The sequence below is a fragment of the Pelodiscus sinensis genome, chromosome 4, assembly GCF_049634645.1.
Source record: "Pelodiscus sinensis isolate JC-2024 chromosome 4, ASM4963464v1, whole genome shotgun sequence".
Taxonomy (NCBI): Eukaryota; Metazoa; Chordata; order Testudines; family Trionychidae; genus Pelodiscus; species Pelodiscus sinensis.
Genome location: NC_134714.1, coordinates 89,962,240 through 89,977,303, shown reverse-complemented (window position 1 = coordinate 89,977,303; position 15,064 = coordinate 89,962,240). Strand labels below are relative to the sequence as shown.

The following is a 15,064-nucleotide window of genomic DNA, read 5'->3' as shown; positions in this document are numbered from 1 at the left end:
ATAAGGAATAACTAAAGGATTAGAAGAAATAGCATTTGCTCCCCTCTTAAGAGCACAATGTGATGCAAAGGTCAGTCTGTCTGCTGCCACCTCCATGACACTATTAGTATGTCTCTCTTTTCGGCTTCCAATTCCTCAGAAACTGGTAGTCTGGCCCGACTAGCCTGATACGTCACCCTGTCTGCCAGCATACCCTAAAATGCAGAGCAGGAGGCCAAATATGCCCAGTCAGCAGATATGCAGCTATTGCTAAGAAAAGAGGTTATGAGGCCACAGTGTGCAATCCTTAGCTGGCACAGATGACCCAGTATACCAGGGAAAAGAGGGGATAGGTAGGATTCTATCAAGAGACCCCATTTTCAGACTCTCTCCCCCATTCTACTAGATTCAAATGCCTGCAGAAGAGGTTCATGATATGCAGAGCTCTTTTCAAAGTACACCGCATACCTACACAGCAACCTCTAATGTTAATCAATTCAGTTTGCTGCAGCAGACCATCTGCTTTGCTCACACCATAGTACTCTAACATACTATCTGCTTACGCTGCTATCAAGCATATTAGAGCATCAGCAGTACAGAGGCAATCTGATCCATGCTGAAAACATTAGTAGACTAGAGAAAATAAAACAAGTGAAGGAACATACATTGTTTTCCTCCCACCATGCAAAGTAACATATTTAAAGATGCATCCAGATACACATTCAAGTGAAATCTGAATACTGCATATTAAAAATGAAAGTCTGTCTCAAATGACATGTATATGCATTCCAAAGATGGAAAATTCCACTTAGCATGAATTTCCTAGGTAGTCAGTCACATTCAAGTGTACAATCTGACTGATAAGATATTCTCTGTACATTGCAGTTGAAAATAGAAAATGTTAACCTGCTCATCATCATCACACACAATCACAAACACAAAACACACACAGCTAACCAATACACACCCACGTACAAAATACAACCACCACTAGTAGCAGTCCTTCCACCATCACAGCCCAGCACAAAAAATAATACACCCACATAATCAACATCGCTAGAAATACAAATCATATAGCCCATAACCAACATCCCTTCCACTTACAATAAACCCCATAAATAATAAGCTTGCAAACAACCAACACACAAGCTAACACAATTACACAGCATACCCTACAACCAACACCCCTCTGCCACCACATCAAAAAGCAAGATCGCCTCTTACTACCCACATGGCATCACCAAAATTAGAAACATACCCACCACACGCCACCTCCACTATACACACACATCCCCAAATCCCCCTTCTCCCATGCAAATACCACACGTTTCTAACCTGCGTGTCAAATCCACTTTCTAGCGAGCTACTCTTCCTAGGGGGGAATCCATCCCCTGCATTCTCATGTCCATAAGGTGATTTGAGGGGAATCTGGCTGGAATAGGATGGCTTAGTCACCTCCACCTTGTTCCCAAACTTCAGGTAACAGGGTTGCGGGATGGTCCTTGCTGTCGGGACATGCAGGATTGGAGCAGCACTGTGTATGGGTTTAGGTAGTCCTGATTTCATTTTGGAGGCTACCAGGATGGCTGGCATTTTCTCTTTCTGCTTTCCTAACACGTTTCTGTCAGCAGCAGCAACAGTAGTAGTAGCAGCAGCAGCCAGGGAGAGTAAAAAGACAGGTTCGGGAGGCTGCTATGGTGAAGCAGCACTGCTGAGGAAGCTCCAAAAACTGCTTAAAAATAATAGAATGAAGAAAACAGGCACTTTTAAGCCAAAAATATCACTGTGTCTTGTGAGCCTTCCACCTGTTTCCTCTAAGCCACCATCCTCCTTCCACGCCTCTTCTGTTGCTACTGCAATTTAATTTGTTCTTTCCTTTTCCTTGCTGACTCCTATAATTTTCTTTCTTGGAAACAGGAGACTTTTACTTCATTATCTTGTCACTGAATCTCCAAAGTGAAACAGCCTTCTGGTATAAAAAAAGAACCTGCTGCAGCATATGCTTCTTGTGTGTGTGTGTGTGTGTGTGTGTGAGAATGAGAGAGAGAGAAAGAGAGCAAGCAAGAGAGGGAGAGCAAGCAGGATTTCCAGCTTAAGATGTCTTTCTTCAGCCTTAGCCAAGAAGCAGATGTAGCTCAGTGTGTTAATGACTGATGCCCTTGGATATGAGCCTTAGAGAATCAAGCTTCTTAGTCTTAATATCTGTGAACAGGACAATGATGCTACAGCAGAAGGAGAAACGCCCATTAATGACATTTAAATTAAAAATGCCAGTGGCAACACAATTTCCCAGCTCCTCAGTGATGATCGTGAAACAGAGTAAAAATTCAGCTGTCAAAGAGGAGGAACAGCAGCCACCACCTCATTTTAAACATCAGCACTGACACAGGTTTCTGCACTACTGCTGCTGAAGTGGATTTTACCCACAAAAGCTTATGTCCTAATGAATCTATTAGTCTCCAAGGTGCCACAGAACTCCTCGTTGTTTTTGCTAATATATTGTGCGTGTTAGAGGCAGGCAGCCTGCTGTGCCTACACCAAAGAAGGCTACAGAGATTAGCTGGAGTAGGGGAAGGTTGCAATCTGACAGCACAGTAAAACAGTGCGGTCCTCTGATTGGTCTTTCCAACTCAAATCAAAAACAAAATATCTCTGCAAAAGAGGAGTGGCTTCAACTCCTGTGACTGGCAAGGAACTGTGTGACTGTGCTCAGTTACAAAGCAGGATCTGTAATAGCTCTGCAGCAGTGCTCACGTCTGAGCTGTGCTAATGTTAAGGATGCATTAAAGTTTCCGAACCAATTTTTTAAAAAAGCACTTTCAAGTAAAAACACATGGACTTGAATCATCACTCAATTTTTACTCACTCCTCATTCAGAACCCCCTACCCCGAAAGTGTAAAGGAGTTTGCATGAAAAAGAGCTTACTTTTTTAACCCAGTAAGAGCACTTTGGACATGTATAGCACTTTGCATTTAGGGTCTCCAAGTGCAACATTCTACCCTGAAACACAGAAGACATGAGCGATTACTGCTTCCAGCTAGAGAAACTGGGCTCTTTGGTTCAAGCTTATCATCTTATGCTTTGTCTGTGGAGGTCTCCAGTTAAATTCCTAATGAGTTAGCCAAGATGGTGGCCATCATACCAGTAGTTAGAATTGCCAACCCTCCTCGTTTTGACAGGAGTCCCTGGAATCCAGCTTGATTTCCCAGAGGCTACTGCAGCCAGTCAGATGTTCAACTGTTAAAAGTCCAGTGGTACAGAATGGCTAAGGCAGGCTCCCTACTGGCCCTGGTCCCATGTTGCTCCCAGAAGTGGTTGCTACATTCCTGAAGCCCCTTGGAGGCCATGTGTGGTGGCAGGCAGGGATGTCAAATTCTGTTTAAAATGTTAACTGGTTAAACTATACATTTAACTGGTTAACTGCAGGCCTGGCTGGGACGGGGAAAGGGCATTTGGATTTGTGTGGTTGGATAGTTGGCAACCCTAGCAATAATTGACAAAGGCTGTCAGGAGTGCACCATTTTACAACAGGGGCAGGAGGGATTTGAGATACTGGAAGAGCTAAGCAACTTGCTCCAGGTCACATAGTAGGTAAGTGACATAGTAAAACTAAAACCCATCTCCTTTTCTAACCACTACACACAATATTTCCCATCCAAAATTTGTATGTAAAACAATCCCTACAGACTGCTTCATTGCTTAATCTCAGATCACACAAAAATATAGAGCATTTCTGCAACAGGTTTCATATCAAGTAGGTCATCTATAGACAAATACAAAGCCTAGACATGCTATCACTGCAAACTCCTTGTCTCCTGCTTAGTACTTGCTACTGACTCCATAATTAAAGACAGTTATGTGATGTTCCTAAAGTTTTGTATGAAGCCAACATGTTACATATTTATTTTGATTTTGGCACCCCCCCTCCCTTCAAATATCCTGGCTCAGTGGGATGCTTTGCATTAATTCTAAGAGGGTAATTTTTTTTTAACCAGTAAATGTATTTTTCCTCTAGTCTCTTTATCCACTATTCTCAGATTACAAACTGTTCATCTCTGTTCTTCCTTCTCATTGAGATAGGTCTTCTAATGTTTTCCTTCTTGCCACAGCGTGAAGCACAGTTTCTGGCTGGAAATTATTTTGGAAAAAAATGTCAAAGCATAAAACTTGACAATCAATGTCAGATATTGGAGATGAAAGGAATGGTAATTGTAGGAGTTAAAATATATTTAATGCTACAACACTTAATGCATTGTTCAGTGTTGAATATCCAGCCTTTCTATCTAAAACAGAAAGCAGAGATTGAAAATAAACAAAAAAACCTCTGCAGAAGATCTAAATCCAAATGCAAGGCTAATTTTAGTCTGTTTCAATATTCATACACTAGTAAAGAAGCAGAATAGAAATCTTATAATTTCACCCTCTATCAATGAAAGAAAGAGCTGCACAGTGGTTGCTCCTTCCAGATAATTAATTACAGAGAGCTTATTTCTAGTGGATGAGAAGCTGGATATGAGTCAAGAGTGTGCCCTTGTAGCCAAAGCTAATGACATATTAGGGTACATTAGGAGGAGCATTGCCTGAAGATCTAGGGAAGTAATTACTCCCCTTTTTTTCAGCACTAGTGACACTGCATCTGGAGTATTATGTCCAGTTCTGGACTCCCCATTATAGAAAGGATGTAGACATATGAGAGGATATTCAGAGGAGGGCAACAAAAATGGTTTGGGCTTATTTAGACTACAGAAGAGAAGAGTGAGGGAGGATTTGATGGCAGCCTTCAACTACCTGAAGAGAGTTCCAAAGAGGATGGCGAGAGGCTGTTCTCAGAGGAGCAATGATCTCAAGATGCAATGGGGGAGGTCTAGGTTGGATATTAGGAAAAACTATTTCACTAGGAGGGTGGTGAAACACTGGAATGGGTTATCTGTGGAATGGTGGAATCTCTATCCCAGGAGGTTTTTAAGTCCCAGATTGACAAGAGCCTGGCTAAGATAATTTAGTTAAGGTTGGTCCTGCTTTTAGCAGGGGGTTGGACTGGATAACCTCCTGAGGTCTCTTCCAACCCTATGGTCCTATGATTCTAATAAACAAAAGTATTTTTATTACGTATAAAAAATAGGATTTAAGTGATTTCAAGTGAAAACAGTCAGATCAAAGTAAGTTACTAAGCCAAAACAAACAAAACATACCATCTAATCCTCATACATTAGGAAACTTTTTACATGCAAATTCTTACCCTAACAGTTGTCCTAATGATCTCTTTCACTAGGTAGGTAGGATCCTAGCTTGGGCCCAGTCCTCCCCCCTGTTCAGTCTTAGATGTTTCCAGCAGGCATCTTAGATAGTAATTCAGGGGTCGTCTCGTGACTCCCCATATTGTTTGGTTCCCCCCTTTATAGCTCTCTTGCCAAGGCAGGAATTCTTTTGTTCAGTTCAAATTTCTCTCATCTTCAGTGGAAACATACCAGATCTAAAATGGGTTTTAGCGTCAGGTGGCCTGGCCATGTCTTTGTAAGACCAACCCATTGTTTGGGCTTACAGGAAAAACAAAGCTATTTACAAGTTATTGACTTGATCATCCAGCCATTAAGTTCCTAGAGTATTACCGATGGCTTTGTCTAGCATACCCAGATTAATAAAACAGGTTCCAACTTAATATTTCCAACTTCATACATAAGAAAGATACATGCCCAAGAATACAATATGCACATTCAAGGGATCACGGACTTTTGAATGATAGGTAATGAACTATTTTGCATACCGTGTCTTTGAGTTATGCATATTCATATTCATGAGCCAATTTTCATAAAGCACAAGGAACTGTGACGATCATAACATTTTATTTAACACATGTCACAATAGAGGCTACATTTGTAAAGGTGGGGAATCTGAAGTTTGATCCCTTTGCCTTGAACCATCTTTGAAGATGGCCCTGGTCATCACCAGTCTGTGAAGGTCCTTGGGTCAACCTCCTACATGAACCAAAGCCAAAAGCCAGGCAGTGAGTCAAAGTGCAGCTTCCCAAGAAGGATTCACAAGAGGGGAGTTAGAGAACTGAATGTCTACCATGAACCAAGAATCATGGATGACCCCCCAGTTGCTGTGTGGTATATTGAAGCAGTCCTCTAGCCAAGAAGGGGATGATCAAGGCTTCTCGGAGCCAAAAGTAGGTCTGCTACAACCTTAAAATTTTCCCTTCATAGCAAGAAGCCTCAGAGAGGGTGACAGGAAGAATTAACATTTTCCTGTGCCAGAGAATCTGTTCCTCAATATATATAGTCTTTGTTGAATCTCTCTCTTCCCAGTGAGATATATACTGAATTTGGAGAAGCACCTAGATTCTAAGGCCACTGGACTTTAACTTGGAATTTTCTGACTTTCTGTAGATTTGGACAAACTAACAATATACTCATAAGGACTCCTCTCCCCACTCCAATAATCCATTTGGAATCTGAAAACAGCATGATTTGGCGACCAAAATCTCTATGGGGAGTATGTCAGTTCCTGTGCTTTGTGTCTGCCTTCTGCATACTTTCTTTTATAGAATAAGAGATGATTAAATTCCTTTTTAAAAAGGAACAAGCATAGCAACTCTTCTGTAGCTTAAGTTTTAATAATTAGCTTCACCTCTACTGGCAATAATGGTGCAGGATTATCTTAAAATAAGTCATAGTAATTAATTTTATGACCAAGCTGCCTCTTCTGTGTATTTAAAATTCAGGGGAGTTTTCTGCAGGAAGGAAAAATGGGAGTATGACAGTTATAAACTACACGAGGGGATCACACTGTGCAGATCCTCTACCCCCCTTAGGGCATGAGGAGTATGTTTTATCATATGACTCATGCCGGTAACAAAAGCAATCTATGAGAAGGACTCTGTACGAGAGTATAAATTAGTCCTGCCTTTGGTTTTTATTCATGCATTTGCAATGTTATGAACAATGATCTTAATTAAAGCTGGTTGAGGAACCCGGAGGCAGGGGGTGATTTTCAGAAGAAATTCAAATATTGAAAATAATTGGCTGAAAAATGAAATATTTTAATTTGGAAATGTTGCCAAGATGCCTGATGGACGTTGTCATTTGGATATCTCATGTTCTCATTCAATTCTAGAGGCTGAGCTCTGTGATTAGACTACATTTCCCATGATGCATAAATCGGTTGCCTCTCTTGAAAGGGGGAGGGGTCCTAGCCATGGTATCTCCACAAGGACAATGAGGACATGAGGCAACTGATCTACAACTCCCATGAGGCCCCACAGCTGCATTTCCAAATCAAAACAGCATGGCTTTGGGCTGAAATATTTTGGTTTTCAGACATCTGATTATTTGACAAAGAAATACATTTTCTATGGAAAAAGAAACATTGTTAGTGAAAAAAATCACTTCTCTGAAAATCCAATCTATTAATGAAAAATAGTTGAGATAAACAATTTTTGACCTGCCCTACTTCACCTATAATATGGGTCCAACACCAAAAGATGTTACTGTCAGACCTATGCAAAATTAATGTTTTGGGGCTCCCTCTGCTGCGGGTGCAGTATTGGTTAACCAAGAAGCACTCTCCCCAGAGTTGTGTGGAAAGTAAACACTGATGCTAGTGCACCAAGATATTTTAGGTACAACAAGAAGCTCTATGATATACAGTTGTTAAGCACACACGGGGTGCTGATTTTGGCTCCATCCAGAATGGGGGAGAGGGGCAGGCAGGATGACAATTTAATTTGACATACAGAAATGGACACAATGTACAGGGATTATTATATGTTGATCTTTCATTCTTCCTTATAGGACATTTTACAAATAGTGGGTCTAATTCTTCTCACACACTAAGGAAAACCTCGATCTTCAGTGAAACCAACAGAGTTACACTCATGTAAGTGAAAAAGGAAAAGAAAAAGAGTAGCATAAATAATCAGTCACTATAATAATAATAATGCTTTGTGGTGTGCTGATTACTCAGCACTGTTGACTGAGATGAACTCATTCACCAGGTTAAAGATACCATAACCAATGTTTTCTTCGTTCTTGAGGCATTTATGGAACTCTCTCAATCTAAGTCTAATTGCTTAAGATTGTGTAAAGCTACCTAAAATGTCGTCGCCTGCTGCCAGTATTGTTCCTGCAAAGGCTCTCTTTTTAAAATGTACAGTTGCCAAAAGACTAGTTTTCCTACAGACTGGAGGCAAAGTCATCCCTGGCATAACGCCATTAACTTCAGTGGAGTTTTGCCAAGGACTATTTTTGGTACTGCAGTCATTTAAACAGTCAAACCGATCTTTTGCCATATTATTTAAAAACCCAAGACCCAGTACTGCAAACCATACTCATGAAAGTCATCCTCCTTAAGTCCAGACTCAGGTGGATAAGAACTGATTTTATGGCTTTGTCTGCATGTTACAGAGCTCTCCCAGCACTCTAGGTAAATCACTTCCACTGGAGGAGTGGCTAACAGCGCTGGGAGCATGGCCCCAATTTTTTAGCTATGATATTGAGGGAAGGAGAGTGGGCCAGTGGTGAGGAAAAAAAATCATGAATTACCTCATCTGGCATCCCAATGTCTTGCACCAGGGAAATCATAATCTGTATATGGGAGTTCTCTGCGTAGCATTATGGGGAAATGAGAAACTGGGGACCTGTTTTCAGCTCTGCCACTGAAGCTGGGATTGCATGACAGAATTTTGGTCCTGCCATCACTTGTACAAACTTTTGATATATTTTTGACACCAACAAGGCTCATTTCTCCATCACCTTGCACTTTGTGCAGTCCTGGCTGTGCAAAATGACTGCCCAACAGGTACGAACAACAAATAAATCATAACTGTAGTATTTTTATCGTCTTTGTACAAATGTAAGTAACTATGCAAGGTGCAAAGCAGACCGATCATGTCTACACACAAAACTTGCCACAGCACAAGAAACACTGCAAAAGGCATTGATACCATCCTTGCTCTGAGCAATACTCCTGACCACTCCATCCTGTTTTCATTCTGCACCTGCTAGTGCCAGTGAGGACAGTAATAGCAGACATAGCAATTGAATCCTAGCAAGAGGTCCACCACTGAAATTTCCCTAATCACTTATTGATCTTTTTTTTATTTCTGTAGCCAATGGAAATCCTGGAAATACTTTACTTGTACATAATGTTCTACACAAATATTAGCAACCATGCAATGCATCTTTGGACCAATAGCTACTTCTGTGACGTCACTGTCTTCCTATCATTCTTGGACCTATGATCATCTTCTCTCAGAGATATCCTAAAATCATTTTCCTAACAGGCTCCAGACTGATGCCCAGCAAGTCAACCAGACTTTGTGTTTGACCTTATCAAAATCAATTTCTCTTAATGTAAAATACGGTAATAGCACTTACCTCACTGGGGAGTTGTGAAGCTTTGTTTATTATTGCTTCCATAGTTCTTTGCAACCTGCAACACCACAGGGATGTGAAGCATTATTATAGTGACTCCATATTGCTAATAGCATCCACAGTGACTATTTCAATTCACTGGTTTAGAATGATCCTTGCAAATCTTGTCTTTCTAAAGATACACATCTGGGCATTCTTGCCCTATGCACAGATGTGTCCTTTCCCCTTACATTCACAGCACTAGTTTATTTTATGTCTGACATGACTTTACCTCTAGCCTACTCTGCTAAGAAAACATTTGTGACCAGACTCACACTAATAAACATCACAGAAAGTGACAATGAGCGAAATATCAAACTAGCCCTACCCCTAAGAACCCTCAGGATCAAGTCAAATCTGAGAGGCAGGAGCGAAAAAACTTGGATTCTGTCTGTTATCCTCTCTATATTTTTCTTCTTACCTCCATAGATGTCCCTGAGAAATGTTGGAAGAGTACCTCATCGATACGGCCTGACAGTCTCTCTCAGACGCTACCTTCCTCTGCTTGCGTGCACCAAATCCAGCTGCTTTGTTGCTGGAGAGAGAAGTCTGGTTCTAGTGCTGGGAACATCTAGAGGATGGGCTAAGAAAAGGAGTGATAACCTGACAGAGAGAGGTAGCACTCATTTAGGTCAACTGAGCCCTAGAACCAGAAACCCTCCCACATTATCAACCCTAGAAATTGCCAATGAATCCCATCAAATTGACCAGTCTTTAAAATACAAACCACCTCAGATTTACCATTTCCGGCAGATCAAAGCACCACTGACACAATGCAAGGGGGAAAAAATGAAGAGACAATTCTCAAATGGCATAAAACAATGTAATTCCTATGATGCCAACTTGAGAATCTGGTCATAAAAATGATATAATATATCAATATCCCATCAAACTCTCAAGCACTGATTCTCAGGTTCCTTCCCCAGAGTTGCTGATTATCAAGGAATTTTGTTAAATAGAACCTCTCTTGTCCAGTCAGACAGTTCCTGGCCTATTCATTCAATGATGCACAGCCCAGTGCTTGAGCCATCACAAATGCTTCCTGTTATACTTGCCAACTGGCGGACAGATACGCAAGCAGAATCCCCCACAGCCTGGACTTGCCAAATGGACATCTTTCACGTCCCACCGCCAAGACTCAAACCTCAGGACTTCCTGTTCAGTAGTTGCCAGCTCTTCCATAGGAATCACCAAAAAAGGAAGCCTCCCGTAGCATGGCCACTGGAAGCTGGGCTCAGCTGGAAGTTGCTGGCTGCACATCATACAGTTCCATGGTGAGGACTTGTGATTTTACAAACACTGAATACTGAGTGAAAGTGAACAGGCTATTTAGACAGAAATGTGTAGAAAGCCTCTCTCAAATGCCTGGATAACCAGCAATGATGGAAAAGGAAACAGAGAACTTTATGGGGCTTAAGCAAAAGATAGTTAGGACATTTGCCTGAGTGTCTCCAGAGCTCTTTTAAATAACACTGGATGCTGCTGTAACTTTTCCAGAAAATGAAAATGCAGCTTGAAAACATTGGCCATGTAATTCATGGACCCAATGAAGTAAATGTGAGTTTTCCAATTGATTTCAATGGGGTCCGGATTTCACGAAGGACTTTCAACAGATTTACTCAGAATTTACATTCATGTAACTGAGATGAATCTTTAGAGCTCACTGTCACTGATGAATGTGAAGGCAGAGCTGGCCTGTAAAATAATTTCTGTCACCCTCTTCCCAAATGTAACCAGCCCCATGTATTGTGATCATACTGCTGTATAAGTTACGGTCTTAGGGATTTTGTAGAGGGTAAGAGAGATGATTCTTTGTAACTGACTCATTTTACATGAAAAATATGTACTAGATTTTCAGGAGACTTTTGACTGTACCTTTCAACATATGTAATCAATTTACCTGGGTTTAAGTTTTCAAAATCTCTTTGCAAAAGAAAAGGGCAAGAAGATTTATTTCCCAATGAATGCTGGGGTTGTGTTTTCTTTTTTCCCCCCTCCAGTTTCACTTTCCCCAAATCAGAGTGCTCACTGATGTGTGGGCACTGCACCAGCCGATGGCCAATTCTGCACAGTGCAAGATTAAGCTTGCTTTCTGGAGCTGAAGAACTGCTTTTTGTGCTCCCTTATCTTTTACATTTCCTCTGTTCCCCACCTTGCGGGATGACAACCTATACCTACCCATTAAATAATGAAATTAAAAATGGGAAAATTAAGCATTCACAACCAAAGGCAGTGTTATTGAGTGGTGCCTGTACAAAGATTTGGCTGCATCTCAAACCAAAGGATGATACAACGGTTGACATCTTCCTTGAGCAGCTATGTTTTCTAAACATTTAACCAGAGTTTTGAATGAAAAATGCATTTTATTCTACTCTGCACCTTTTTGCCACTGTACATTTTTGCCTATGATGCTGTGCGGATTCCTGGTGCTCAACATTTGGCAGCTGCACAGACCTAGAGGATTACATGTGAGCTCACACATCTCATCGTTTAATAATGGCAAAATGCCAGGTATAGCATTCTGAATCATAAAGCCCACTCCTATTATATGTCTGAGATGGACTATCCACAAGTGCAATGCCAAAGCAACCCACAGAGATTTGACTAAAACCTAGGCTATGTCTACACTGCACCTCTCTTACGCAAAAGCCTGTGGAAATGAAACACGGATTACCATATTGAAAAAATGAGGAATAATGGCTCTTGAACAAGAGCGGGTTTTTGCACAAAAATGGCCCCTAATTATTCAAATGAAGCGCAGTGATATGCTAATCCATGCTTAATTTGCATAGGCTTTGCGCAAGAGAGGTACAGTGTAGACATAGCCCTAATGTGTAAACCAACATCAGTGAAGTGACATGCACCACTAAAGGGTCCAAATTTCTGTATTTACATTTCCTCTTGCAGTAGTTGTAGGTATTTATTAGTTATGAATTTGCTGTAGCAGACACATTTACACTTGAACTGGATACCAACACCTCCTCCTTTCCAGAAAAGAGGGGTCCTAATTTGATAGGGGAGAGGAGACTTCCTGTATCCTAGTGGCAAAAGTTCCAGTGTTCCAGGTTAGTATGCTATGTGGAAATACATCTGTGTCCCCATCCTACACAAAACTGCAATAAACTTTGTACCAGGTATGCTTTTTGAGGTATCATTTGAAAACTCCTAACTTGCTGATCAGTAGTATGGTAACATGCATATAGCAATATTAAAGCTTAGGTTATAAACAGAAGCTAAAATCATGACTCATGTATGTTTTCCAGATAAGTCTGGGGAGCGGTTAAACCAATTTCTCAATGACAAAGGGCAAGTTGATGCTCCAGCTAGGTATCAACCAAGCTAATGGTAGGCCCTTACCTACCAGCCTTTGGCAGTGAAAGGACGTATTCCTAGTATTTAGCAAAGAAACAGCATGGATTCTCTTCCTTACACTAGACTGCCTTTCTCCTGGTTCTCAGGTGTGAATGCTCTTCAAAAAGGACTTACAAACGAATGGCAAACACCCACTTTCCCCCTGCCCCTCTTATTCTTGGCACCTGGGAAGACAAAGGACATGACACTGGACTAAGGGGATCCCGACCTGAAGAGTTTGGTCAGTAATGCTGCTTGAAGCATGTGGTAAGGAACTTTGTCTGAATCCAATTTAGTTTGTTAAGTCCTATCACACATTTTATCTTTATTTTTCTTGTAACCATCTCTGACTTGTGCCTCATTGGTGGTACTACTTAAAATCTGTCCCTCTGTAGTTAATATATTTGTTTTATTGTTTTCTCTAATCCAGTGTGTTTAAGTTCAAGTGCCTGGGCAACTATTTAAGACAATCAACTGTTGTGTATTTATATCCTTTAAAAGAATAATGGATGACTATCCGGGAAAGGTCTAGGCAGCACAGGCCATACGTTTCTGGGGAAAAATCCAGAAATGGGAGCCAGGCCATCCCAAGGAGGGTGCAGGACCTTAGGCAAAGGCCTCTCTCACCACAGGCCCCGTCCCACTCCCCAGGGCAGAGTGGAAAAGGTTGCTGGGCCACTCACTCTTGTCACCATGGTGCGTGTGTGTGGGGGAGAAGAGGAACCTTGTTACTGCCACACAAGTAACAGATATCAGGGGGTCCCAGATATTCTCAAGGGTCCCAGGACAGTTTGGGCAGCCGCTGTGGGCCCCAAAAGTGCGAGGCCCTGGCCCGCCACTCCTAACCATCTTATGGATGGGACAGTTCTGAATGTGAGTATGTTGGGTTCACCCTCCCACATAACCAAGGCCATATGAGGTGAGAGTGGCGGGATACAGTTACAAACACATATAGAAGTGGCCAGCCAGAGTGCTGGATGCTGTTTGTGAGCAACCAGGCCGAATGCAATCTACAGAACCAAGACACTGGAAGGCACTCCAGATTACAGGGCAGGGGTGACGCAGCCCCTATCCCCTATTAGCCTGGATTGTACCCTGGTATGTCACATACAAACCAAAAAGCAATGTGCTATTGATGCTACAAGAACTGTCATTTGTCTGCTAAGAAGTATTCAGAAGTAGATTCCCTCCCTTCACAAAAACATATGGGTGTTTAACACGGTCTGCAACTGGCCAAACTCAAACCCTGATGTTTCTATCTATCTAGCAGTTACACTAAATTCATCATTCCAGAATCTTTGCTATCTGATTGGATTACTACTCTGACTCTCTTGCTCTCAGAGGAGGACAATCCCAACCAGAACCAACCATACACTCCTTTTTTAGCAACATAAAAGAGTTAAGTAGTTGGAATCCACTGAAAAAGCAGTCAGGGAGAAACATTAATTATCAGATGGAAGAATGCAAAAAACATTCTGTGTAAATGCACTTGTGTTATGGGACTAAAATACACTATTCCAGTGGTATCAATAAATCCGTCGATCAGCTGTTCTGTGGCGGTCCCTTTGAACCAAGCATCTGTGCGATTCATAGGCGCTGCTGTGGGGAGCCCAGGAAATGCTGCGGGGAGCCCAGGATCAACTGGCGTGTCCCCAGCTAACCCCGGGCTCTTAGCGGCATGCAGCGTAGCATGGAGCCCGCGGTCAGCGGGAGAATCTGAGACTCTTGTGCATTTCAAAGAAGGCACCTGCATGCAGCCCAGAGTCAGCGGGACTTCCCGCTGGCCCTGGGCTGTAGGTGGAGTTCCGCATTCCTCCTTTGAAATGTACAAGAGCTCCCACAGGGGCTGTTGGACATTTCAAAGGAGGAATGAGGAAGTGCCTATAGACTAGTCAAAAACCTATCCGATAAGCAAATGCTTATTGGATAGTCAACTAGTCTTTAATATCCTTAGTTGTGATCTTGTGTCCAAGGCAGAGTACACATTCTTTCCAGAAGAATTAAACTTTAAGCAGAGGTCTCTGACCCTGCAAATACTGGACTTTAGATTGGCACTGTGAGAAAAATCCTGGATGAATGATGTTCCCCTAGACATCTAATCCATTGTGGATGTCTGTCAGAAATGGGGATTGCCTCTCTGCAGGAAGCACAGCGTTTAAAGCCCGGAGAACCAGGCATAGGGAAAAAGGGTGGGGTTTTTTAAAAGGTTTAACAACAACTAATAGCTATGAAACTACTTCAGAAATGTTGAATAAAGCCGAGAACTGCAGAGCTCCATCTCAGGATCAGGGAAGTTGAAAAGCAACTGGAGGACTTAGGC

The 15,064-nt window shown here is 41.9% G+C and overlaps 1 protein-coding gene across 7 annotated transcripts in view; it reads right to left on the bottom strand.

The window, feature by feature from the left end:
- NAV2 (neuron navigator 2) overlaps nucleotides 1-15,064 on the bottom strand; it is a 696,386-nt gene that overhangs the window by 371,854 nt on the left and 309,468 nt on the right. For 6 of the 7 annotated variants that reach the window (XM_075927722.1, XM_075927724.1, XM_075927728.1 and 3 more), the window contains exon 1: nucleotides 1,315-2,534. The exons of the other annotated variant lie outside the window; for it this stretch is intronic. In XM_075927722.1, coding sequence (XP_075783837.1) covers nucleotides 1,315-1,572 — 258 coding nt within the window. In that variant the 5' untranslated portion in view covers nucleotides 1,573-2,534. Of the gene's footprint in view, nucleotides 1-1,314; nucleotides 2,535-15,064 lie in introns of those variants that run through there. 7 annotated transcript variants of the gene reach the window in all.